Source organism: Sturnus vulgaris, chromosome 4 (genome assembly GCF_052056855.1).
Source record: "Sturnus vulgaris isolate bStuVul1 chromosome 4, bStuVul1.hap1, whole genome shotgun sequence".
NCBI lineage: Eukaryota > Metazoa > Chordata > Aves > Passeriformes > Sturnidae > Sturnus > Sturnus vulgaris.
Genome location: NC_142246.1, coordinates 45,467,694 through 45,491,523, shown reverse-complemented (window position 1 = coordinate 45,491,523; position 23,830 = coordinate 45,467,694). Strand labels below are relative to the sequence as shown.

The following is a 23,830-nucleotide window of genomic DNA, read 5'->3' as shown; positions in this document are numbered from 1 at the left end:
TCATTTTCTTATCTTCCATCCATTTCCCAGTAGAGCAGAGCATTCTATGAGTCACAGTTGAACATTTTAGAGACTTGCACACCCAGAGATTGAAGTCCACGAAGCTACTCACTAGGCAAGCTTTTTGCACACGCTTTTAAAAGGGAATGCTCTGGTTTAGGGGTGTAAGAAATTTAATGGATGTGTTCGAGTGGCTGGTGGTGCATTTTGTGTTGTACAGTGCAGGTGCACGTAAAGGAGAGCTAAACTGCCCTGAACCTCCTAGGGAAAGGTTTTGCAGCAGAGTTTGCAAGCGCTTACATTGTTTTCTTGGCTGTAAAGCACTTGTAAACCTCAGTCCTATAAACACTTCGGAAACCTCAATAAAGTAGATGAAAAATCACTATTTGATCAGGAGATTTTGATACTGGGAATTGCATGATTTTCACCTTCCTGAGAAGCATTCAATACCAGGGAGGGCTGAGGTGTCCCTTCACTGCTCTTCTCAAGTTTACTTTTGCTAGTAGGAGTTTAAAATGGTTTAATGCTCAGCACTGATGTCCTCTATCCTGCCAGACCTCTGCTGCCAGTTCTAGGCATTGCAGGGATTTGGGGGCATTGGAGATCAGTCCCAGAGGGCATGGGTTCCTTTTTTTTGAGTACTTTGGTGGCTCCTCCCTGTACATGGTAGCATATGAGTGACTCATGGTAAGTGATCAGTATAATCTATTTAATGAGGATTGTAAAATCTCCTTTTACTTTGTACCATCACCACACAGCAAGGCTTGTTATCTAATGCCCCTAAAAACTATGTAGCTTCCTTGCATCAGAAGGGGCTTTATTCTGTTTTAATGGAGTTCACTACTCACTCTATCTTCTCTGAGCTAATATATCTGACCATACATATGAGCACGGATCATGTATCTCATATGCACAACTCAGCTTGCTGTGCACATGTATGCACAGTGCATATTTGGGCACCTGGGTTGATGGACAGAAATTCTTTTACCAGACTAGCATTTTGTATTTAGGTTGTTATTTGCCTTCACATAGCTCAAAAACTTGTAGAGGACGTCAGTCAGAGAGGGGTAAGGTGACTTTTGCAGATGAAAAATTTTTGGTGATCACCATGCAGTGCCTGCATAAATAATATGATCATCATTCAAATCAAGATGGTTTTTACTCGCTCAGTGGAGCAGTTGCTAGTACAACTGTGGTGAGAGCACAGTGGTGGGTGCATAGTTAAAATGCAAAAATACTGTACATCTTGATGCCAGCTCTCCAGCAGAAAACAGTATGGAAATAACCAACACCTTTCAGGATCCTTCAAGAGCCAAGTGGGGAAAGTAAACAGGAGTGTAAAAAACTACGGCTGAAGCAAGACTGAGATGTAAGAACTTGCTATAACAGAGAAGTCTTGCTGTTAGCCTTCAGTCCAAGAATAATTGTCTAGAGCTCTTCCCTTACTTTTTGGCTTAAAATCAGACTTGGAAAAATTAATGTATTTGTTATCTTCATTTTGCTTAATAGGTTGGGCTTTTTTATAGTGTTAAGATAATTAGCTAGTCCTGCATATAGAAGAAATTTTTTCTGTAGTTCCACATACATTTTGGAAAATGAAATGTGGTTGTTTGCTGCTGCTCTTTGCATTCCATTCCCCATATGGCCACAAAAGTCTTTGCCATAGGTCTTCTCAGGCCCCCTGTCATCTTTGCAGGAGCTGGCCTCTGTGGAGGGTGAGTTGAAGTCCCTCATCCAGGCATGGCCTGTTTTTATTTCTAAGGAAGCTGCTCTTGGCCCTGCAAATGAGAGACTATGAATATCTCCCATCCCCTTCTCTTTTCACTCGGTGTTGTTTTTTAATCGTTGGCATGAAATACCTGTGGTGTTAGTGTTGCATTGCCCGTAGCAACTTTTGCTAGAGAGCTGGCAGGGGTGGCATCAACCACAACTTTAAATGTCTCTGCAGACATTGGAGTGAATAAAAAGGATCAGGCCTGTTTCTGATGCACATGTGCTACAAAGGGCAGATAATCTTTCAGGGCTGCATCTTAAAATAATGAGCAGAGCTGGTATGGCTGCTCTCATGCTGTGGCTTCCCCAAGCACACTGCAAACTTCAGAACTATGATGGCCATTAAAATCTTTTGCCATTTGCAAGGAATTAGCATCACCATGTGAGCTGTAACACCCCAGTGACATTTATGGAGAGCAGTTGAATTATAAAGTTTGTAATATTCCTTGCTTCTGGAAGGAGGGGGCTGAAAGGATGCCTAGGCTTAAACTACTTAAAATCCAAAAATATTTAAGGAGCCCGTGTAATCTGAGGTCTTCTGAAAAATATATGCCTTGAAAGCAGGCAAAAGAAAGCAAAACATAATCCATATGTAATTCGGATAGTGTAGACCCCTGACACATTTGAAAAGAGAAGTTGTGGAGTTGATGTGTTTGAAAATTCCTTGAAAAGACAGGGTTGATGCAAATCTGTGCGAGTCCAATTGTTAAAAATGGGAAAATACCACCAAGGTAAAAACAGACCTCACTGATCTGCAGTAGCAAAGGATTGTCTTGCATTTGAGGATGTGCTGATGTGTCTAACTTCGGTTGAGGCAGACCATCTTACTAACAATAGCTTTCATCTGTTTTTCTCCTGTCTTGCAGCACCTTCTCCAGTCAGTACTGTGAAGAAAGGGAAGATAACTAAAAATAGCATCTCTCTTTCCTGGCAGGAGCCAGATCAACCGAATGGCATCATCCTGGAATACGAAATCAAATATTTTGAAAAGGTGTGATGGACTGATTGCTGACCTTCCCAAGTACCTTCTCTTTATAGTTTTCTTCTTTTAGTTATTATTATTTGAGTCATGGAAGGGAATGCAGAGTCTTTATGTGTAAATCAATGTCAGATTGATTTTGCAGTAAATGATTAGGAATACTTGATATGAGGGTGTTGTTTTCCATTAGTGTGCCACTTGTCTCAAACAAATAGATTAAATCTGTGTGTCAAATTCCTCTCCAGCCTCATCACATTAAGATAGAGCCTGCTCATTTGTTAAAAATAGAAGGGGTTGGGGACTGAGCACCTGTCTCCTCCCAGAAACATCAAGCAATCCCTTGCCTTTGGTATTTCTATTTCTCACTTGCTTTTCTATCCACTGTAAAAGGAGAAGAGAAGGGGGTTGTGGAGAGAATTTGTATGTGCTCTGATATGAAAAGGGCATATTGGCTTAAAACTTCCTGGGTTTTCCAGCTCTTTCTCTCGATTTAAAGGGAAGCAGTCTCTCAACAAAACTTGCCTCTCCTAGTCTTCATTTCAAATGGTGACTTGTTCTCTTCCGGCAAAATTAATGTCTTTTAAATGAAAATGGTTATAAATGCAGTTTATCAGAGTAGTGTATTTTGAGTGATACTGCCTTAAATCTCTGGAAATCTTAAATTTCCAAAAATCAAGTTTTCAGAATTTGGCTGGTTAGCAATTTTTTTGCCTTATCTGGAATTGTAAGGTGTTCTTTTTTCCTTGGAAACATCCAGGCTTTCTACATAAAACAAGAGGAAAATAATGAAATTAAGTGATAATTCACTTTTTTTAGGGGAATTAAATTTCTATTTCGAGAAAGATATTCCATTAGCTCTATCTGTGATCCAGGTGAAATTGCTCAACATGGACCAGGACTAGATCCTTACTCCTTCTGTCCTCTTTGTCTGAGTATGGGAAGGACCTGCTCAAGCAGTCCATGCAAACAGGGAAAAGAATTTAATAGATCTTCTCCATCAAAATAAAATCAATGTTATTTTTGCAGATGAGGGAGCTTGTGAAATAGATTTGTGAGTTGCTTAAATAGGGCTGAAGATTAAAGTACACAGCAAGAACAAGGTTATGTTGTTGCTGGAAATAATCCATTACTAATTATTTTATTAACTTGTTTGAATAACTGTTGGGGTGTTTGAATCCTTACCACGGAATGGCTTGGGAAGAATAGCTTTTAGAAAACAAAAACGGTAAAGAAAATAATTAAAGTGAAAAAATTGGTGTATTTGTTCATTTTCCTTAGTTTGTTTTCAAACAAATTGGCAGGAGAGGGTGCTTAAAATGTTGTATTTGTAGTCCAGGGCTAGTGTCAAATAGATTCAGCAAATAGTTCTTCAAGAGTGAGTCCTTTGTGGAGGGGTAGCTCCAGCCAGTCCAAGTTCATTTTGTCTTGATTTATTTTCTTCAGGCTGAGAATGAAGCTTAGTGTTTTCTGTAGAAAAGCTCAAGAGTCCAAATGTTTACAGAAGTCAACAGTGTATTGAAAAGTTAATTGTCTGACATACAAGCAAAGATGTGACCTAATATTCACTTAGTTCTTTTTAACCAATAGTTGAGATAGGCTGGGGATGTTGCCCTTAATCCTTTTTCTTTTGTTGCTACTATAATTTATATTCTCTCAATTTTCAGCCCTTCATAAGGGTAGATTCACATTCATTTCCAAGGGATAGGAATGATTTATATTAAATGTTTGGGAAAACTAAGTTTTGTCAGATTGCATTCCTGTAAGAGGGGTCACTCCTTAATAAGAAAAAAAGGGCACATATATATATGTATGTATGTTTGTGTGTGTGTGTGTGTATGTCTCTGTACACATTTCTCCAAAGCAGGCTTCAACTGAGAAATTTTGTAATCTTACATTTAGGAAATTCCCAGCACTTTAGCCAAACATATTGTTGTCTATGGGAAGCTGACCATTAAATTAAAAAGAAAAGGGAAAAATTAGCTCAGAATCTAAGAGCTATCCAGAAATCTTGGTCAGGAACTACTAAAAAGTCTGATTTAACTCATAATAATTTGGATCTGAGAGATATGGTGAATAAAAAGCAGTTTCCAAATTTGTAGACCTTAATTTATGAGCTTGTCTAGATTATGTGTTACAGTAAATAATTCTAAGGGTAATTACTTAGCATTTCAACAAAATTTTAATCACAGGACAGGAAGTGTTTCACAGTAGAAACTGATGTAGATGAAGATTTATTACCACACTTTTTCTTCAACTTCATTGCTTCAGAAGAACAATGCAAAAATTAGGTATTTTCCTGGAGTTTTGGTTTATCATTCCCTTCCCAAGGTCCAATTCGTTGTTCTAGAAATGCAGGCATAAAGTTGTACAGTGTGTAATATATTATTCTCATTTAGGCTTACTTACATTACTGGGAAGCCATTTTGGTGTAAATCAAAATCCCTTTTTAAGGTGATAGGACTGGTTTTATCTTCCCTATGCTTTGGGATTGATCTTTGTATGATAATCCTTTCCATTGCCCCAGGCCATGTTCATCCTGAGCAGTGGAAAGCTGCTTCTACTGCAAATGCCAGTGGCATGTCTCCTAGAATCGTTGATTATAAAAGAGAAAATCACATCACATTTTATATTGCAGAAAGGACCTTCAGAAAGGGGGTTTTGAGGAAGAAATCCTTAAAAATGCATGCTTCAGTCATCTTCTGTAATGTTTCTCTGGGGTTTGTTAAGAGTATGTCTTCTCTGGGAGCCACTCTGTGTGTATTTGAACTTTGTGGTTTTTGTGGGGGTGTTGGGAAAAGGACCAAGAGACGAGCTACACCATCATCAAGTCCAAAGAGACGACGATTACGGCAGATGGTTTGAAGCCAGGCTCAGCATACATCTTCCAGATCCGAGCCCGGACAGCTGCCGGCTATGGGGGCTTCAGCCAAAGATTCGAGTTCGAAACCAGCCCACTGTGTAAGTCTTTTTAATTACTGTCAGCCCTTGTCTCTGCAGCGCTTACCAGAAACAAGTCAGGGGATCGATACCTTTGCAGGAAGCACTTCCTTTTATTGGCTTCATCCCTTGACTTTGGAAACATCGTGCACATCATGACTCTGAACTTGACATATCTGTCCTTTGCTTCCTCACTGTGAGGCAGGAGATCTTCAGGCTTCAGAAATTCATGGCATTCCATGCTTAGAAAAATCCTGTATTTATAGGAGCCTGCTGTAAGAGAGTCTTTCCTCTCAGGACAGACAAAGGGGATGGGACCTGCTCCTTAAAAAGACTGTCTGCAGAGGATGCTGAGCTCTCTTAAATATCTGCATCTGGGGTAAAAAAACCCTGAAACAGTGCCTCTCTGCAAGGGAAGAGTTGAACTAGCATTAGTGTCTTCTGAGTTTTTTGGGGAAAGTTCCTGTTGAGTTAAATGATTTCTTCTGTTGGCTGCCAATGCCACAGCCTCAAGAAAAGGAGGTTGACTTGTAATCAGAAATGGAAACAAATGTGCACTGCAGGTGCAGGATTTCTTGGCCTGTTACATTTGTGGGGTTTTAAATTTTCTTTAATTTTTTTTTTCTAAACAAATCTGATTATCCAGGGCTGGATTCTGGAACAGTTTCTGTGACAAGGTGAACTCCTGAGGCACACAGAGGCTCAGCTGCTCTTTCTTCTGTGTTTAGGCACAGCTGTAGGGAAATGCTTTTTGTCCCAAATACAGAATTTTGCCAAGGTGTCAAATACAGTTTTGTCCACCAGAAAAATGTCTTCTCTCTTTTAGTTTGTACAGCTGTCATTTATTATTTTATACTGTGTGCACGGAGGAGGAATTTTATGGTGGAAATACTCTGATCATTCCTGTGGAAGACTATTTTCTGTGTTTTCCTTGGACATTTAAATTCATCAATACTTTGATTACTGTTACTCCAGTTTTTTTAAAATTCATCATCTTTGAGAAGAAGATGCTGAGTTGTCTTTTCATGCATGCTACCTTTTAACTCATAATAGATTTTCAAGGCATCATTATACATGTGCAAACGTAGCTGTGGAGCCAGTGATTAAGCTAATACAGTGAAAATTGCATCACTATGCAAACATTAATGCAGTAAGGACAGTCTATTTAATGTATTTCTTATTATATTAACCATTAATTGTTCCCTATAAGTAGCAACAAATCATGTTATGCCAAAAAATTGTTCTGTATAGTTTTTCTCAGTTGGAAAGTTTCAAGCTTAGAGTTGTTTGAGTAACAGTGTTCTGGTGTATTTATGAGTAACAAATTAAATATATGCACATTTGATCTATTATCTATGATCCTGGTCCAAAAATATTGGCACTTTCATAAAGCCCGTCATGTAAGTATCTATGTTAATTTAGGAATTTTAGAGGACATCACATGGAAATATTTTTAAACACTAGAAATTCTGTGGGTCATTTAGTCATACCCACATCCCAGTCTTTTTCACATTTTAAAGGCAGAGGAATAGGTACTTCTCTGATATTAAGGAGTTCTGGCATAGTCAGAGGAATACCTACTGCATGGTCCCCAGTTTGGGAATTGGGAATTGTTGATCTGTTGGACTCAAGCTCTGGCTGAGGCCAGACTTAACCAGATACTTTAAGACTTAGTACTATTTAAATACAATGTAAGCCTCAGTATCTTGCAAAATGCAGCTCTGTTTGACATTTAAAACCTTATAAAAGGCATTTTTTTCCCCCAAAGCCCTATATAAAGTCAATATTAGTGTCAGGAGCGTGACCAGACTCCCACTGCTTTCTTACACATCCTAGAGATTTTGAAAACAAGTACAAATCAAAATCTCACTGCTACATCAGGGAACTCATATCTGACTTTTTGTTAGAGCCAAAGCAAATTATTTTTATTTTTATTCAAGCAGAGATGAAAAACTTTCAGTGTCTGTGCCTTGAAACAAAAACGCTCTCAAAGTTGTTTGGAGTGAACAACAGGTTTTGTTTCCAGTTTGCAAGGTTTCTTTAGTTATCTTTAGTACATTTGGAGGAATTTTGCAACAATAGCCTGAGAAATGCAATGGAGGAAAGCTGTAAGCTGTTTTGGACTTCCTTCTTTTTCCAGATTTTAGGAATTTTTGAATACTTCTCCCTGCTTGTGCAATTCTGCAAAGCACCATGAAGCAGCCAGGGCTTCAATTTTCAGTGAATTTTTTTTTATTTGAGCAGAAGGTGTTGCTGGGTGTATCCACTTGTTGCCTTATCCTTTTCAAATGCCACCAAGGTCGTCTAGCCCCAAAAACTAAACTTGCCAAGAGCCGGGTTTTTGCTGGATTGGTGAGCTAATCTAGCTAGTCTGCTCGGCGGGAGTAGGAACATATCACCAAGCTGAGAAAGGGTAATGAAGGTGGGTGTGTGTGGGTGTGTGTGTGTGTGTGTGTGTGTGTGTGTGTCCCTGACTTTGAAAAGCAGCAAGTCCCAGCTTAGCTTATGAATTTAGGCTTTTCATCTGCCATAGATGACAGCAGAATTTATCTCATTTCCCCATCCCTTGAGCTGTGCAAAAAAACACTAATCACTGCTTAATGTTATCCTTTAAATGTTTTTCTTTTTAATTACTTTGTCAAGAAAGCAGTAAAACGCCATCTTAAGGAGCCCCCATAACTTTGTGAGGCCAATAAAATCTCTGGATGATGGAAGGAGTTTGGAGCAGTTAAAATTAAATATTTAAATGTATCAGGACCAATCCTTCTGAAATCACTTACACTGCTGTAGTGGTCCACCCCACTTGTGGTTAAGCACCAGAGAGCTCCTGTATGAAGAGCTACTTGAAGCCCAGTGCACATCAATGTTTAATGCCATACCTTTCTGTCTTTCTTAACAATTAATATGGGACTATATTCAGTTATTTTATAGCCTTCATGACGTTAATCCTGTGCTAAGGACTCTTTTTTAGTTCAATCATTTAGTTAAAGGCTTCTTCAGTATGCAATCAATTCCTGCTGCTCTCTGGGGTGGATGAAGCTTCATCCTGGGCTGGCACAAGATTAAGAGCTATAATGAGGTTTTCCCCCACAGAGCAGTGGTGCCTGTGCCAGGGAGCTGGTTTTGCAGGGAGGATGTGAGATTTGTACCCTGGGGTGGTTATATACATGCAGCTAAATAAGCTGGCAGGAAAGAGGGCAAGGTGAGGAGACTTTGGTTGCTGCTTGGGGAACCCCACATACAAACCCCTGCGAGAAAATGGATTCCTCCTCCTGCCGTGTAGGGCAGATAAACAAGATACAAGTGTTATTACCATTTCCATTTTACAGCCTACAGGAACTTGCTCACCTGCTCTTATTTGACCTGTGTCAAAGCTCAGTTGTCAAGCAGCTCTCCTGACCTTTTTCAAGAAAAAACCTCATTCCTCCCAAATTTGTCCTAAACCAGGATACCTTTCTGCTGGCATCTTTATCACCTGCCTTTTTGTAAGAGGGCTCCTTACAAGGCACAGACTGGAAGAGTTTTGCTTCCCCGAGTTTTGGCCAATAAAAAATTCAACCAGTGTATGTGTCTTAGCAAGTTCCTGTTTTACAGAGGGTGCCTTATGGCCATGTGATAGAGATGCCACAAGTTTATAATTGTTTATAGCTTCTTGAAGTGAAGGTAATTATTTTTATCTTGTAGGTTTTGCTTATGTCTGTTAGCAATAACATTCCATAAATATTCTCTCTGAGTGTTGGGTCTTCATCTAAATGAGTGCCTATTGGGTTTTCATCTTTTATCTCTGATTTCTAATGCAACTAAGTCAGAGAGAAAAACTTGAGTTCACAAACTTAAAGGCTGCATTCTGGAAAGCTTTGGTTTCTGAATTCAGCAATGAGATGCAATCTTGTTGAGTTTTTGGCTTAGTGTTGCATGTGGTTTTGTTTCCGGTCCACCCATATCCATTCCAAACTAGAAACAGATAGAAAAAGGGAGAAAATACAAACCATAAAAGAAGAAATGAACTGGTAAGACTTGAAACCTCACTGGCAGCCTCACTAGAAATACTTATATGAGTGCTGACTGTCATTTTAACCCGAATCTCCATTTTCTGTTTCTCATCTCAGCAGTAGCTGCATCCAGTGATGATAGCCAGATTCCTGTAATTGTTGTGTCTGTAACAGTGGGAGTCATTCTGCTGGCTGTTGTTATCGGTTTCCTTCTCAGCGGAAGGTAAGAGAAGCAGCTGTGTATTTATACTTCTGCAACTTTTGTAATAACTTTTATCTGACCAGCTGTTTAGTGTGATCTAGGCAAAAGCAGCATGTGAACAAAGCTGTCAAGCGGTAGCACTGTAAAACAGCACGAGGGTGAGCTGATTGATCTGTTTGGACAAGCAGGAATGACAAAGACACTCACAGATGTAGTTCATTTTCATCAGTCTATAGGCTGGCTCTGATTATTTGACTTGATTCTCAGAAGAGTGTTCACATACCTTTAAAAATAAGTAGAACATGTTATTAGAGGTAAAATATCTTCACCCCCATATATTTGAACTCAGAGCTTGCAATGGACTTTGCTCATGAAGAAAACTTGACTTCAGGAAAACATTTCCATAGAAAATGAGAATAAACCCACCGAAATGGCTAAATGTCCCACATTTCGTTCTGAGCTGGATTTCATTTCTCATGTGTAGAGTACTAATGTGTTCCCCAAGTGTTAGTAAATCATACAGAGAGCTTCCCCCACAGAGGGAGACACTCTGCTTCAAACCATCCCATTGACTTCTCATGTGCTTAAACATAGGCAAGTGATGAAAGCCTGGGCTATACCATCTTTGACAGCTCTAATGGAAGTTGATGGAATTTTTTGATGAACAAGAGATTGTGGTACTGGGTCAAAATCTGGCTTGTATCGGGAAAGGTTTGTAGTGCAACATTAAACTTGTTTGGCAGCCAGCACGGAAGGCACTTTTTTTATATTCTACATGTATATTAGTACATTTTTCAGTGGCAGCAGTCAAACAATGCAATATCCTTCATGCATATGTGAAGTACACCAAGCAATGTGAGGTACTCCACAAAGCAATGTGAAGTACATCTACTGATAAGGCTGAATTTGTTTTCAGTGCAAAATAAACATTTATGCTTCTAAGGTACCCATCAGCCCATGGTTGCTTTTATGATACAGGTCTGTCTTAAGCTCAGGTCTAGCAAGGTGGCTGTAAATTACAGGATACTGTAAGCATGAGGAGATACTACAGACGCAGAGGAACTGCACTGAATTGTTGGTTGAGGGTCTTGGTTGAGGACGTAAGGTATCAGTCTGCAAATGCAGAGCAGTGAAATCCTGCCAGGCTGAGCAACTCTGTCCCTAGGCATAAGGCATCTGTGGAAGGACACGGACAAAGTTATTTCCTGTCTTGAAAGGTAAGTGTGCTGCCAGACTCATCTCCAGTCAAGTTCAGAGACTGACAGTCTCTTCCAGTTCAGTTGTTTGAGCTCCTGTTGTCTGCTTTGAATGACTTGTTGGGCTTAAAAATGGAAAAGTAAATGCTCCTGTGTCCATGAGAAGCATGCAGCAGGAGAGAGGAATGGGGGGGGTGAGTCAATGGCTACAGACAATTCACACCAGGGTATACAGGAAAGCTGTAGTCAAAAGACTTGACTGAACACTCTAGACAGGATTCAAGTCTCCCTTAAAGGCTAGAGGTTATGATAAAATTCCTCTTCAATCAGAGCAAGTGGATGTGAACCTTGGCTTCCTCCAGCCTAGATGTGTGCTTATATTGGTGCAAACAGGAGAATGCATGTGTGACTATAGGGAAGCTATGGATGTAACCTAGCACCTCTGCAAGGAAGAGTCTGGGCGGTGAATGGCAAGTGAAGGAATGTATATCCCTCTGTGGCCATAGGTAATCACAACTGTGTGGCTGCCAGTAGCTCCTGCTCTTTCCACAGGCAAGGGCTGGCAAGGGCTAGTACACCTCTGAGGAGGATGTACCCTTGCAGGTCTCCTTTTCACGGCTACTCTCTCTAGTCTCAGCAAGTAGTTGCAAATCCTGAGCCATTTGTCAGCAGTTCTCATTAGTCACGTCTTTCTGTCCTCTTGCCTAATGTGCTTTCCAGGATGTGCTTCCTCTTAGCTCTTTATCTCTTGACATACTTATAAAAGCCCTTGTCTCCTTTGGCTAGAGTTTTATTGCCACCTCTGCTGCTACCTTAATCCTCCTGCCTTGTACTCACACTTCCCTCTGTGAACCCCAGGGCAGCTGCAGGTTTCTGGGACCTTCTCTATTGCTGGTGCCATGCTGGACGTCTTGGAAGAGCAGGCACAGGGAGCTGAGCTCTTAATCCATTTTTATGTTTTCAACCCTTCCCCTAACTAAAGACCGTAGTCCCTCATTTGGAGCCGCTGGAGAAGTCTCCTGCACCAAGGTTTGGTCCATTATTAGAAAATTGCCTTCAAAACCACAGGGCTTCTCCACCAATTTGATTTCCCATGAATTTTAAAGCCCATCTAGTATATCGAGTAACTCATGAGAACAGCAGAATAAACCCCAAAAATCCAGAAAGATGACAGACAATTTGAAATTAAACAAAGCAAAACAAAGAAATTGCTCTGGTTTGGAAGAAAGCAGAGATACCAGGGAGATGTGTTACTCATGCTGCTTTGCCTTTGATATGGATTCAAGACAATTTGTGGAGTAACTCTCCTGCTGTGACAGTAGGGAAAATAAACGTGTTCCAAGTCATGGGATAAACCCTTTCTGAAGCAGTTAACCTGTTTCTGGAAGATGCTTTCCTATTTAGCCTCTAGAGTGGTTATGTTGTTCCAGTGCCTGGTTCCAGGGGGATTGCATTTTCTTTTCTAATTATTTCCTGTATCTGCTATTAGGAAAACAGCTATGTTGAATTCCAGCTGGAATCACTACTGCTTGTCACACCAAGCAAGCTGTGAAAAGCCCAGGCTCTGTCTTGTCTGTTGATGTAAGCAAGCAGGAGAAGAAAAACCATCTTGCTCTGTGCCACTGAGGATGTAGCCTAGCCAGCTCTTGCAAATAGGCTACTTTACGCTGGCTTCAGGGTGCTCCCAGGTCCCTGAGAGGCCCTGGACACCTCAAGATATTCCTTCCTGTGATTCTGTATGGTACCTCTTTGCACCTATCCTCCCAAGTTCCAAGCTGCAGCAAACAGAGGGTTGAGAGCAGTTCTGCAGTGCAAAGTGAATGTCGTCCTGCTCTTGGTAGTTCTGAAAGGAGTTTCCAGTCATAGGGCTGAGGAGTTTGCTGGAGTCTGCAGGCTTTCTACTTTTTGCTAGGTTCCTAAAGGCAGGACCACACCTCTTCCTTTTTTTTTGCTTTCAAGCCTCTTCAGTTTTCTTGCTTCTTTTGAATGAATATAAGTAATAGCTTGGCATTTCCCGTTGGCAGCTGGCCCTAAACCAAAGGTCAGTTGAACGGTAGTTGTGGTGGCATTTCCACATGTCAGTGTCCATCTGTGGAAATGCACTTTGCATCTGAAGCTGGAGATTCCTAGGAATTTGAAACTGAATGTGCTTTGCCCTAAACAACTAAGCTGCATTTCAGAGCTGATTTACTTGCAGATGGTCCAGAAAACTTCCTGTACATAATACGTCCTCTGACCAAAGTCATAAATGCCAAGCCAAATAGCTGATCATTTTTTAAGTTATCCTGCTCTTTGCATCAAGGGTATATTAATAATATAAAAATCAGGATTACAAATCAAAGAGATTCACTAAATCCGGCTGTAGTTGTCTTGGCATAAAAAAGAGAAGTGGATTGAAAATCTTTTATTTAAACAGCTACAGGTATTGAATTAAAGAACACAGAATTGTTATTATCTTTGTTTTGTTAGGATTAAGTGTTCTCAGAAGCACAGTTCATTTTACAGATAGAACAAAGCTATAGATTTTGCTTTCCTAGCAATGTGTGAATTAGATGTCCATTACCATTATTGTTCCTGATTTAAATATGTGTTAATCTAAAATCAGTATTGACTATTGTTTTAAAGTCTGTGTCGGGCAATCCAGTGACAAAGATCTTTGTGCTCCATCTCAGGGAACAGTAAAGCCCTCAGTTATTGTTGTGTGGCATCAGTCTCTTTCTCCCTACAAACTGAGGTAAGGAGCCAGGTTTTCAGCAGTCTGGGGAGGAGACCAACTGCTCCAGAGCAGTACCTCTCTTTTGTCCTTCAAACCCATCCCTCTTTGCAAAACAGACAAGGTCATAGGATGAATGTTAAGAGACTGGTCCCTCCAGTCCTCCAAGCTTTTCAAACTTTGTAGCACTAAACAAAAGCATGGGCTTTTACAGAGTAAAGTGGGGAGGATATTAGGTCAATGCTGTGCATGTTTGCAAAAGCTGTTCAAAATAGCCAAGTCAGCTGTGCCTTCTGCATTTATAGCAAACTACCCATTATGGATGACCTTTCTATCTCAAGTGATCTTCCAAAGAATCGGAGTTTTTCATAGAACTTAGGAAAAAAATAGAAGCAACAAAAAACTGCCCCTTACCTTGTGTCATGCATATAGAAAAAGTCTCCTTCTGGCAAGGAGCTAGCCTCTGAAAGACAAAGCAAAGACAAATCTTGCCACCTGGGTATTGGCAATTAGAGGCTCTTACACTAGTGTATCCATCTTTGACCTTAGGTGATTCAGACTTTTAAATATCCATGCCTGTGGTGGTAGAGGGCTACTTTCTGGACACAAATATGTGCATGATGTTAAAAAGTGACTTTCAGGGAATAGAGAGAGTGAAAGATTGTGGTGTATATTCCAGGTCCTGAGACAGTGTTTACAACCTTCTGTGATGTGGAAGGTCAAACGGGATGAATTTTTCCACAGCCTCCCCCATCCTATTTTCCAAGTTGTGTCAGGGCTTAAAATAAAATAATTTGCTTTTTCAACATTTCCGTAGGAAATGGGAGACAGTCTATAGATAATGGTTTTCATTAAGAATTTTTCCAGCATGATTCACAATTTTTGTTATTTGGGACTTTTTAAAGGATTTTTATCTCTACATTCTTGCCTGCTCTTCCTTCTTCCTGCAGGACTTTGTCTCCTGTGATTTATAGCCACTTTATTATGCTGTCCTACTGCCAAATATTCCCCATGATTCACCTGACAAAAGGATTTTGTTGAGGAAGCTACTGCTCTGCCAAGTCAAAATTCCCATTCACCAAGAGCAGGCAGGGTGTGGTCTTGCTTCTGTTGGGGTCAAGGTTTTTACTACTTCCGTCCTGTTAACAGTCTCGTTGCTGGTACATTTTCCCAGAGAGGAGCAGCACTGCTCTCTGAGAGAGAGTGCTCCAGTGCACCCTTCTGCACAGGGTCATACCTTCCTAGGGCCCATGTGGAAATCTGCTGCCCATAGCACCCATCTCTAACATCCTGTCAAGATCAGCTTGTCAAATTTGGCTGCTCCAACACCTCATTCCTTTTCTATTCTAAACACTTTCTGGCTTAATGCAAACTCACCGGGCTCCTCAAGGTAGTCTGTGCTCTGCAGTTTCGAGACAGGTTTAAGGACCCAGGTTAATCTTCGGATGACTTTGGCCCAGACAGAAGGTGAGAGTTGACCAAATCTGTAATTAAGCTCCAAGTTATTTCTGAGTTCTTCTGGCAGTGGCCAAGGGAATGGGCTGGAAGGACTGTGATGAACAGATAAGTAACCGGCTTAGGCTTTGTCTGAGCCAGGAAAATGGGGGGTAGTGAAGCAGTAAGTGGTGAAACCTCCTTGCCTTCTTGCAGATGATTTGTTTGATGGTATTGTGCAAGTCCTATTTCCACAAGCTGGAATTTGTAGCAGCTTGAGGCTCCTGCTGAACACCCCTCGTGTATGTAGTCTTTGAAGGTGGGATTTTACAATGTCTTCTCTTGACTGTGGAGCGGGTAGAGAATGAAGAAGTCAGATTCTTGTCTTTCTGCACTTCTGAATATGTGGATGTTTCACCTTGTTTTGAAATCAGGAGTGTGACCTCTCCTGGGGCTTTGCCATGTAGCAGCACTTGGCCTCTTACCTAGAAAAAAGGTTATCTCTGCTTTCTTAAGTCTTAGATTTATAAGTATAATGCCAGAGGTCTTTCCAAGTGCAGTCCCTTTCTCTGAGGGCATTGCTTTCCTTCCCCATAGTGACTGCATAGCTATCTGCTAGGCCTTCTCCATTCTCAGTTGTTCTCGAACAGTGCAGAGACGTGCTTTAACGTATGAACTTCAGCAGGAAGAGCAGGTGACTCCTTAAACATTCGTGTATTTTGGGACAAAGTAGAGATGTATTCCTAGCAGCTCACAGTGTGTAATGCTACTTCTCTGATGTTTAGAGCAAGCATGTTGACTCAGGAATTGCTAGGTGTAGCGCTGGCCTCCTGACCTGGAGATGCAGGAAGCCATCATTACCATCACTCAAGGCTATGAAGGATTAGAAAAATCTTCCCAGGCACCCTCAAGTACTTAAGTCTCTAGTTGCAAGCCTCTGAAGAACATCCCATTAGAATAGCTTATTGAAAGCAACAAACAAGACTTTCATTTATCATGATTCCAAGACTTCAGCTTATAACTCTTAAAAGCTACGTCTATATACAGCAGAGTCTCTCTGAATCCTATCTAGACATTAAAAATGTAGTTTAATTCCAAATGTTCTCTGGGTCTGCAGACTTCAGGTAAATCAATTACATTAATTGCAGGCACAGTTGCTGGGGCCCATGATATATATACATTTTATTAACCAAGTCCAGGGTCTGAAACAATGCAAGGGTGTTGATAAGTGCTACTCAGACAGGTTTATTAAAGTTTGCTCTCTGGACAGTTGGGTTTGCAAACCACATTAGCTTTGTGGGGGTCACGTTAGCTAGAACTGGAGGAGTGTTGTCTCTGTGTGCCTGAGATAACTGAAAGCAGCAGAGTTGGGCTGGCCAAGGAACAGGGCAGTGCCAGCAGGCCACAGAGGTCCTAGAGGTGTCACTGCAGCTTTAGGCTCCTCTACATTTTTTTTCCCATATGCAGCCCTTTCCTTGAAGCCAGGGCTAGAAGCAGGTATCACATATTGTTTCAAGCAAACTTGGCTTTTGGAGATGATGTCACCTCAGAGCCTATTCTTTCCCAGGGGATTGAATGCTGCAGGTGTTTTCTCAGTAACTTTTGCTGTTACATGGACATGTCATCTGTTATCCTGCAGCAGATAAGAGGATCTCTGAGCAGTAGCAGCCCCCACTAGCTCTCCTCATAGTTTGCTGATAGATTCAGTGAGGTTGGAGACTTTGCATATAAAATTGATTTATGTAGTGCTTGATTCAACTCTGCTCTCCAGTAGGTCAGCTTGCTGGCTAAAGATCTAAAACCCTGAAGAGGTCTGGCTGTATTTCATTAAACAGCTTTTTAATCTTACCCATAGCATTTGATCTTGTCTGCATTCAGCTCCTCAGTTTCTAGACTAAGAAAGCCATGCAGGAAATGAGGAGATGGGAACTGAGCCTTTCCTAGAAGCCATTAGGCACCCAAATCCGATGGCCACAAGATGCATGATGGCTTTGCTTGAGTTGAACATTGGTTTTATTTGCCTCAAGATTTTTATATTTTGAAGTTTATCTGCCAAATCAAGCCATTGTTTTAACACACGTAGTAATAAAGCTTCCTTTGTCATGACTGTTCAGACCAATTAGTGAGTTCACTTACCTATCCAGGTACTCCTTGGACCGGAAAGTGAATTTTATTGTCTGTTGATCCAGTTTAGTTTGTTTCTAAGCACTTTAGACTTCCCCTAATGCTAAACCTCAGAGTATTTTGACCATAAGTGCACAGCTGATGGGTTTGTAGGAGCAAGGCTCCACTGAAGTACATTTCTCTTGCGCCTTTAATTTTTTTTTACTCCATATAAAGAGAGTGAGATCTGAAGTGCTCTGGATTCAGTGCAGGGAAATGATTTTGTCTCAGAGCAGCCCTGTTGCTTTTGAGGTCTCAAAGAGTTTTCTTTGTTCAGGGAAACATTGAGCTCTTTTCTTTTTAAGGAAGTTTTTCAGGTTAATTGAACAGTGGTTTGGAAAACTTTGACTTTGCATGCCGAGTGGTATGGAGATGTGGGAAGGTCTGGTGGCAGCAACCATTGGAAAATGCTTGGGGGAAAAGGGCCTCCTAGCTGAAAAATAATCTAAAGGGTCACAGCCAGACTGATCTTCTGGAGATGCACCAGTTCCCTGCACTCAAATCCTGCAAGGTTAAAAGAAGAAAATGGTAAAATTGACTCAAGATATATAGTGCTGTGCTTGCATTCCCTTTGTGTGCCTTTGAGTTTTGGATCTCTGATGTTAACTTGGATCTATGGAGTGGTTTAGTGAAGGCAGATCTGCTTCCATATTAGTATGACTGAACAAGCTGGAGCATCATGAAAATAGAAAGTATTGTCAATTATAGTTAGAGATATGTTAACAAGTTGTTTTGCTGATGCAAAAGGAGCTTAGAAGACATTCTTCACCAGTTTTAATTTAAGTAAGCACATAATCCAGTGTATAATTCTGTAAATCATTGCATGCCTGAAGTTATTTTGCATCATAATTTAAGGCAATGCAATTGCAGAGTGTTAATTTTGTCTAAATAAACTACTTTAATGTATTTAGGCATTGTAAGTCATACTGTATAAAAATCTGACATGCACAGGGTTTTTTTTCAAGAATGATTCGTTGCGATGGCTGAGGAGAAATGAAGAGATCTTCAGCTGAATTTAACTGGAGTATACCTGCACCACTGGGCTCCTGCTTGTACTGAAGTCCTTCCTGTTTTTTCTTCTGCACTATGTTTTTTTCTAGGGTGAACTACCTTAATAGATTTGGTAACAGAAGAATTGTCTGTGCAAGTTCTCTGACAAGGAAAAAGGCCAATTACTGAGGTGCAGCCAGCATTGGGTTGAGAACTGATGCCAGGCAAACTCATAGTCTGATGAAAGTAATGGCTGAGCAGCCTTCAAAGGCTCTGGGTGCGTGGAGTGCCTTTCAGGTCACCATATTTTGAATCTATTTAGGCTGAATGCTCTCACAAAGTCCTGCTTCTGCAGATACCTGACGTGTCCAAAGCTTCACAGATACAAGGAGATGCAGAAAGGGCTCTGTGAGTACATGCATAAGGATCTGCAAAAGCAGGGCTCATATTCATCCAGTGCTTTTCCTTTTTTAAAGGCAATTGTAATTGTACCACATGAACGCTTGTGGAAAAAATCACTTTTCCTGCTTCAAGGCAGGTGCTTAAGTTTAAGCACATGGGTGGCCCCATTAATCCTGATGGTGGTACAGGAAACACATAGTTAATTGCTTTACAGCACCAGGATCTAGACACTCTCCCCAAGGCATGTTTCACCAACAATAGCATATGCCATGAAATTTTTGCAGCCCAGGGTATTCAGGTCCAAGTAATAATTGCAGTAAGAAAGAAGAAATACATATAAAAATGTTGTGAATGTATTTGCACCTTGCCAGGGTGGCGGGATTATTCCTTATCCTGGGCCTTTTTGTTTGCTTTTCAGTTGCTGCGATCATGGCTATGGGTGGGCTTCTTCTCTGCGTGCTGTTGCCTATCCGAGCCTAACATGGTCAGTGTTCCCACCTGTGCTGGCTCCTACTTCGTGTCCTCTGTCCATGTTTTTGTGCATAGTCTGCCTCTCCCTTCCTTTCTTCTATTGGCCTGGAAATCACTCTCTCATCTGATCTCTGTACCCAGCTTGTCTATTTCAACAACTGGAAATAGCGTGACCTGAAGCAGAGTGTATCTTCAGCAAGAGCAGGGATCTCAGGGGCAAAAACTCGCTGTGTTATGCCATGATCAATCCAGATACTGCAGCAAGTGTCTAAAACACCATGTATGCTGGACACCCATCAAGTTCTGCTTCTTGTCATCCAAAGGGGCCAGGGGGGAGGTAATGTGCCCCCAGAGAAGGCAGGGGGTAGGCAAGAGCGGAAAGGTATTTATTTAGTGGCATGTGATATGCATGTCAGTGGAATTAAGTATATGTCATGGACATACATGTCAATGTATGACATACACACCAATGACATGGTGCTGCTTGCGCACAATATGCTCCAGCAGCATTGGACATATCTCTGCAGGTGTCCTGAGGTGCATGTCCATGCTGCATGCCATCCTGTTCTGCCACCATCTGGTCTGCCTCAACACTTTCTGTTCTCTTATACTCTCCCCTCTTTTCTGACTAATCAAAGGAGGGGTGATTTTAATTTCTGTTGGTTTGACTAGATGCAAGTTGAGTTGCTTCCCAAAGAAGAATCAACTGTAATATTTGTGTGGGCAGAGATCTTCCTAAGTCTCCTAAGAGTTGCATGTAATCACCATCCCCATCAGATAGCTGCTTGAGACCACAGAATTTCTGAGACATTCCATATGCATTGTTAAGCTGGGAAGTTTTCTCAGCATAGCTGGTTAGAAGTGTGAAACTCTTCTGCTGTATTTTCTGGGGGATGCTGAGGCTTTGCATGGGTAGTAGTTGGGTCAGTCCCTTGGTGTAGTCCCTTGCTGTGGGGCACAGCAGTCACTAAGGCAGACCATTTTTGGGTCCTCTGGTGCTGTGGGGTTTTTTTGATAAAGGAGGAGTTTGAGTTTTGGTTTTGGTTATTCTTCCTGGTAGAGCATTTTATACTTGGTCTTTTGTGATTTTTCAGTGCTTAAGAGTAGATTTAGCAAGCGAGGATGCTCAGCTCTAAGTGTGTGTCTGTAAAACGTTTTTCTGGTATGTGGACCACTGTTTTGGCAATGATTGCTCTGAAAGAAAACCTTACAGTACTTCTATTGTCTGTCATGCCTGTGGCACCAGTGTGCGAGCAGTCCCTTGCTGCAAGACATGCTTCAAATGCCCTCAGCAAGGCCCCCAACCAGAGTGTGACAGCAGTGGAAAATAGTTCTCGGAGAAGACCAGGATTGGACTGAATGGCTATGAAGAAGAGAGATGCATAAGGAAAACTTAGCTGACCTGGAAAACACCCTCTGCAAGTTTCCTCTTAAGGTGCAGGGGGACTAATGTGGCAGCAGGTTAGGAAGCAGAAATGGAAAAAGTTACTTTAAGACACAGATGCCATTGGCTGTACTATGGGAAGGCACAACAACCTCTTTACAGAGATTTATGGAAATCACTTCAGAGGGAGCTTCCTGCAAGAGAGGAAAACAGTATCATGTTTGATTTATTTTTAATTGTTCTGGTGGTGGTTTAGGAAAGTGGGGAGTCATTCAGTACAAAGGCAAGGAAAGACTAAAGGCTAAAAATACCACTGCTGGATTTCTGAAGCTTCCTTTGTAAGGCATCCAAGTTAATCAGAGGTCAAAGACAGGGTCACACAGTGTAGAGGGGGACAGCAGTGCTGGGAAAGCAGCTGAAAAGATTGTGAGCCTGCAGCCCTTAGGAAGAGAATCTGCCCCGTTCCTCTCAGGCCAGCCATTTTCTGTATCTCCTGAACTGAGCTAAAGGTCTTTACTTGTCATCACCAGACCTTTTACTGCTCTTTTGATCCTATACAAGAGAAAAGTGAACAGAAAAACGAAAGCAACTTCCAATATAGAAGTTGCTTAGTTTACACCAGTCCCTTGAGTATTCCCTAGTTTTTTGATACTGAATTTATCCTAGGATTGCAAGCAGCAAAGGCAAATGCTGAGCCCAGACTAACATCTCTAGTGGTATTCTAACATCACTTTTGCCTTTGGCTGTCAGGATCAGTGTTTTTTAAGAAGGATAAAGCTATTTACTGAACAAGTTATTTTCTCCACACATGAGCTGAGGCAACAGGATCTTGACCAGATGGAGAGATCCATGTTTGTTTCTCTGCATGGAACACAATCCTGCCCTGCAACACGTATGGGGCTTTATTGCTTTAACATCTTGGAACAAACAGTCTGAAATAAGCACTAGCTCCTTGTAAACAACAACTTTGCAGTCCTTGCAAACCCCCTGTAAAGTGACAGCTTGAGATGGATTGGAAGCATTCCTCTAAGTTGATTTATTGTAAAAGACATGCTTCTGAGTGAAGGTGTCACCCCTGAAAAAAAACGTGTTTTGTCTCTGTTTCAGAGAAGTGCATATGCTTAGTTTTATCTCATGTTTAAGATATTAAATTCATGTGTAAGTCTCTGCAAGACTGGGATGGAAGATTGCATGCTGCTACAGCTCACAACTTGTTCAATGCTACTGACTGCACCAGGCAGGGTGAAGTTCCTTTCCTCATCAGGGATGTCTCAGTGCTGTCCCCACTTGCATTTCCAGTAATGCCTTGTCTGTGTGCTGAAATGCTTTGGCCTATGCCTGTAAAAAAAACTATATAAAGATTTTTTCACATCACCACCTAGGGCTTGACATACGAGGTCCAGGTTCACAGTCCCCTGGCTGTGTCTTGCATGGGTTGTGACCAGAATTGTGGCCCTAGCTAGGGAGATGAAAACTCTCTCTGTTGGGGATTATGTGGTTTTCAGGGGAATGCCTTAAGTGGCTAAAGGGCCACACACAACCCAACACAGGTATCCTGAAGCACAGGGCAGAAACAAAAGAATCTCCATCAGTCCAGGGAGAGCAAGCATCTTTTTGCCTCACTTCGTGACGGATTTTTTTTTCTTTGTGAATTGGTTTCTGTTATGCAAGGTAGTGGGCATTGGTTTCCCAGCTGGATTCTTCATCTTTCTACCTGTCCATTTTATATTTTATAAACCTATATAGGGATCATTTTACAACTTCACTTTTATAATCTACTCCATAAATATATTACGAGCTGCCTGCCAATCTGCAAGTAGTTTTTAAATAAGACATGATGCCTTAAGAATATTTAAAGTCTCACTTTTCTTTTTTACCTCTGATACTTTTATTGAAAAACACAGAGCTGTGCAAGGAAGACTTTTATTGAAAAATACAGAGCTGTGCAAGGAAGACATCTGCCTTCCACCTAGAGAAACTGGGACAAACCCCACAACAGGAGTAAATGAACTGAGATTCAGGTGTGCTGCTGAATTACGTTAACTCTTTGGCTGAGTGTCTCCAGCTCAGTGGGAGATGAAGTGAGTGTCAGGATTTTTATGCTTTTGCTGTGCGTGGTAGAGAAAAGATATAGGAAATCTATGGTTTGTACAGTGATAATAAATTAGAGAACAAGTCTTCCATCAGAGCTTTTGACTCACAGCTTAGCCAATAAATATTAAGAGCAAATGCACATGCAGAAATTGATTATTTCACAAACAATTGAGAGCTTTTTTTTCTCCCAAAACATATTGCAAAGCATCAATATTTAGATTCTTTGATCTGCCAGTAAGATTCACAAAGTGACACTAGACTGTTAACCCAAAATTGCAGATTTTCGTGGGATTTAGTTGGGGAAGAAAGGAGAAGAAATGCTTGTGTGTGTTATTTAAAGCATCTGAGGGTCAAGAATGGAAGAATCACTGTTTGGCCCCAGTCAGTGTGGACTCTAGGTAGTTTGAGAAAGTGTGTGAAGGGCACAAGTGATGGCAGGTTTTGCAGCAAGCTTTATTAGTGACACCCAACTGTTGCTTGACAGTCTCAGTCCACTAGCTGCCATTTCACTTTGACATGTCTTGTCAAGGCTTGTTTTAATGATGCTTCAGGCATCCCATAGCCTAATTTCATGTGCTAATGTGATGTGCTGCTGTATGTGTTACCTAGCTGAGAGAAGGGGGCAGCTGCAGCCAACTGGTTTGCATTGGCCCTTGGAGTGTATCCATGGGCAGTAAAACATGGACCATTGTGCATCAAGGTGTGCTTGGATCACTGTATGCAGGAGATGGCGTCTTTCTGTCTCCTCCATATTTATGGTCAAGGAATCGGGTGATGCAGGTCATAGAAAGGATGATGATAGCAAAGCATTTTTACAGGCAAAGTGCTCCAAACCTGAAGAAGAGATAAGGGCATTTGCTCCAAAAGGCAAAGCAGAAGAAGTATCAGATACATGCATTTGGTGGAAGGATGAATTGACATATTTGTGTATTTTTAAAAGGCAAATTGAATCATATGGCTCCATCCAGAAAAATTACTTCTGCAGAAAACTGATGTAACTTTGGCAACTTGCAGCAGAAAAAATTGGGGTTGCCAGAAGTGAGACTTGATACTGAGACTCATCTCTTTATTTAGTTAAAGGGGAGGTCATATGATGGAGA

At 41.2% G+C, this 23,830-nt stretch overlaps 1 protein-coding gene across 19 annotated transcripts in view; it reads left to right on the top strand.

Moving 5' to 3' along the window:
• The window catches only part of EPHA5 (EPH receptor A5), a 200,144-nt gene that overhangs the window by 146,049 nt on the left and 30,265 nt on the right, over positions 1-23,830 (top strand). For 7 of the 19 annotated variants that reach the window (XM_088163775.1, XM_088163789.1, XM_088163784.1 and 4 more), the window contains 4 exons: positions 2,640-2,764; positions 5,551-5,710; positions 9,799-9,904; positions 22,541-22,657. In XM_088163775.1, coding sequence (XP_088019901.1) covers positions 2,640-2,764; positions 5,551-5,710; positions 9,799-9,904; positions 22,541-22,657 — 508 coding nt within the window. Of the gene's footprint in view, positions 1-2,639; positions 2,765-5,550; positions 5,711-9,798; positions 9,905-19,199; positions 19,266-22,540; positions 22,658-23,830 lie in introns of all 19 variants that reach the window. The other 12 variants (XM_088163773.1, XM_088163785.1, XM_088163786.1 and 9 more) reach the window with 5 other exon arrangements.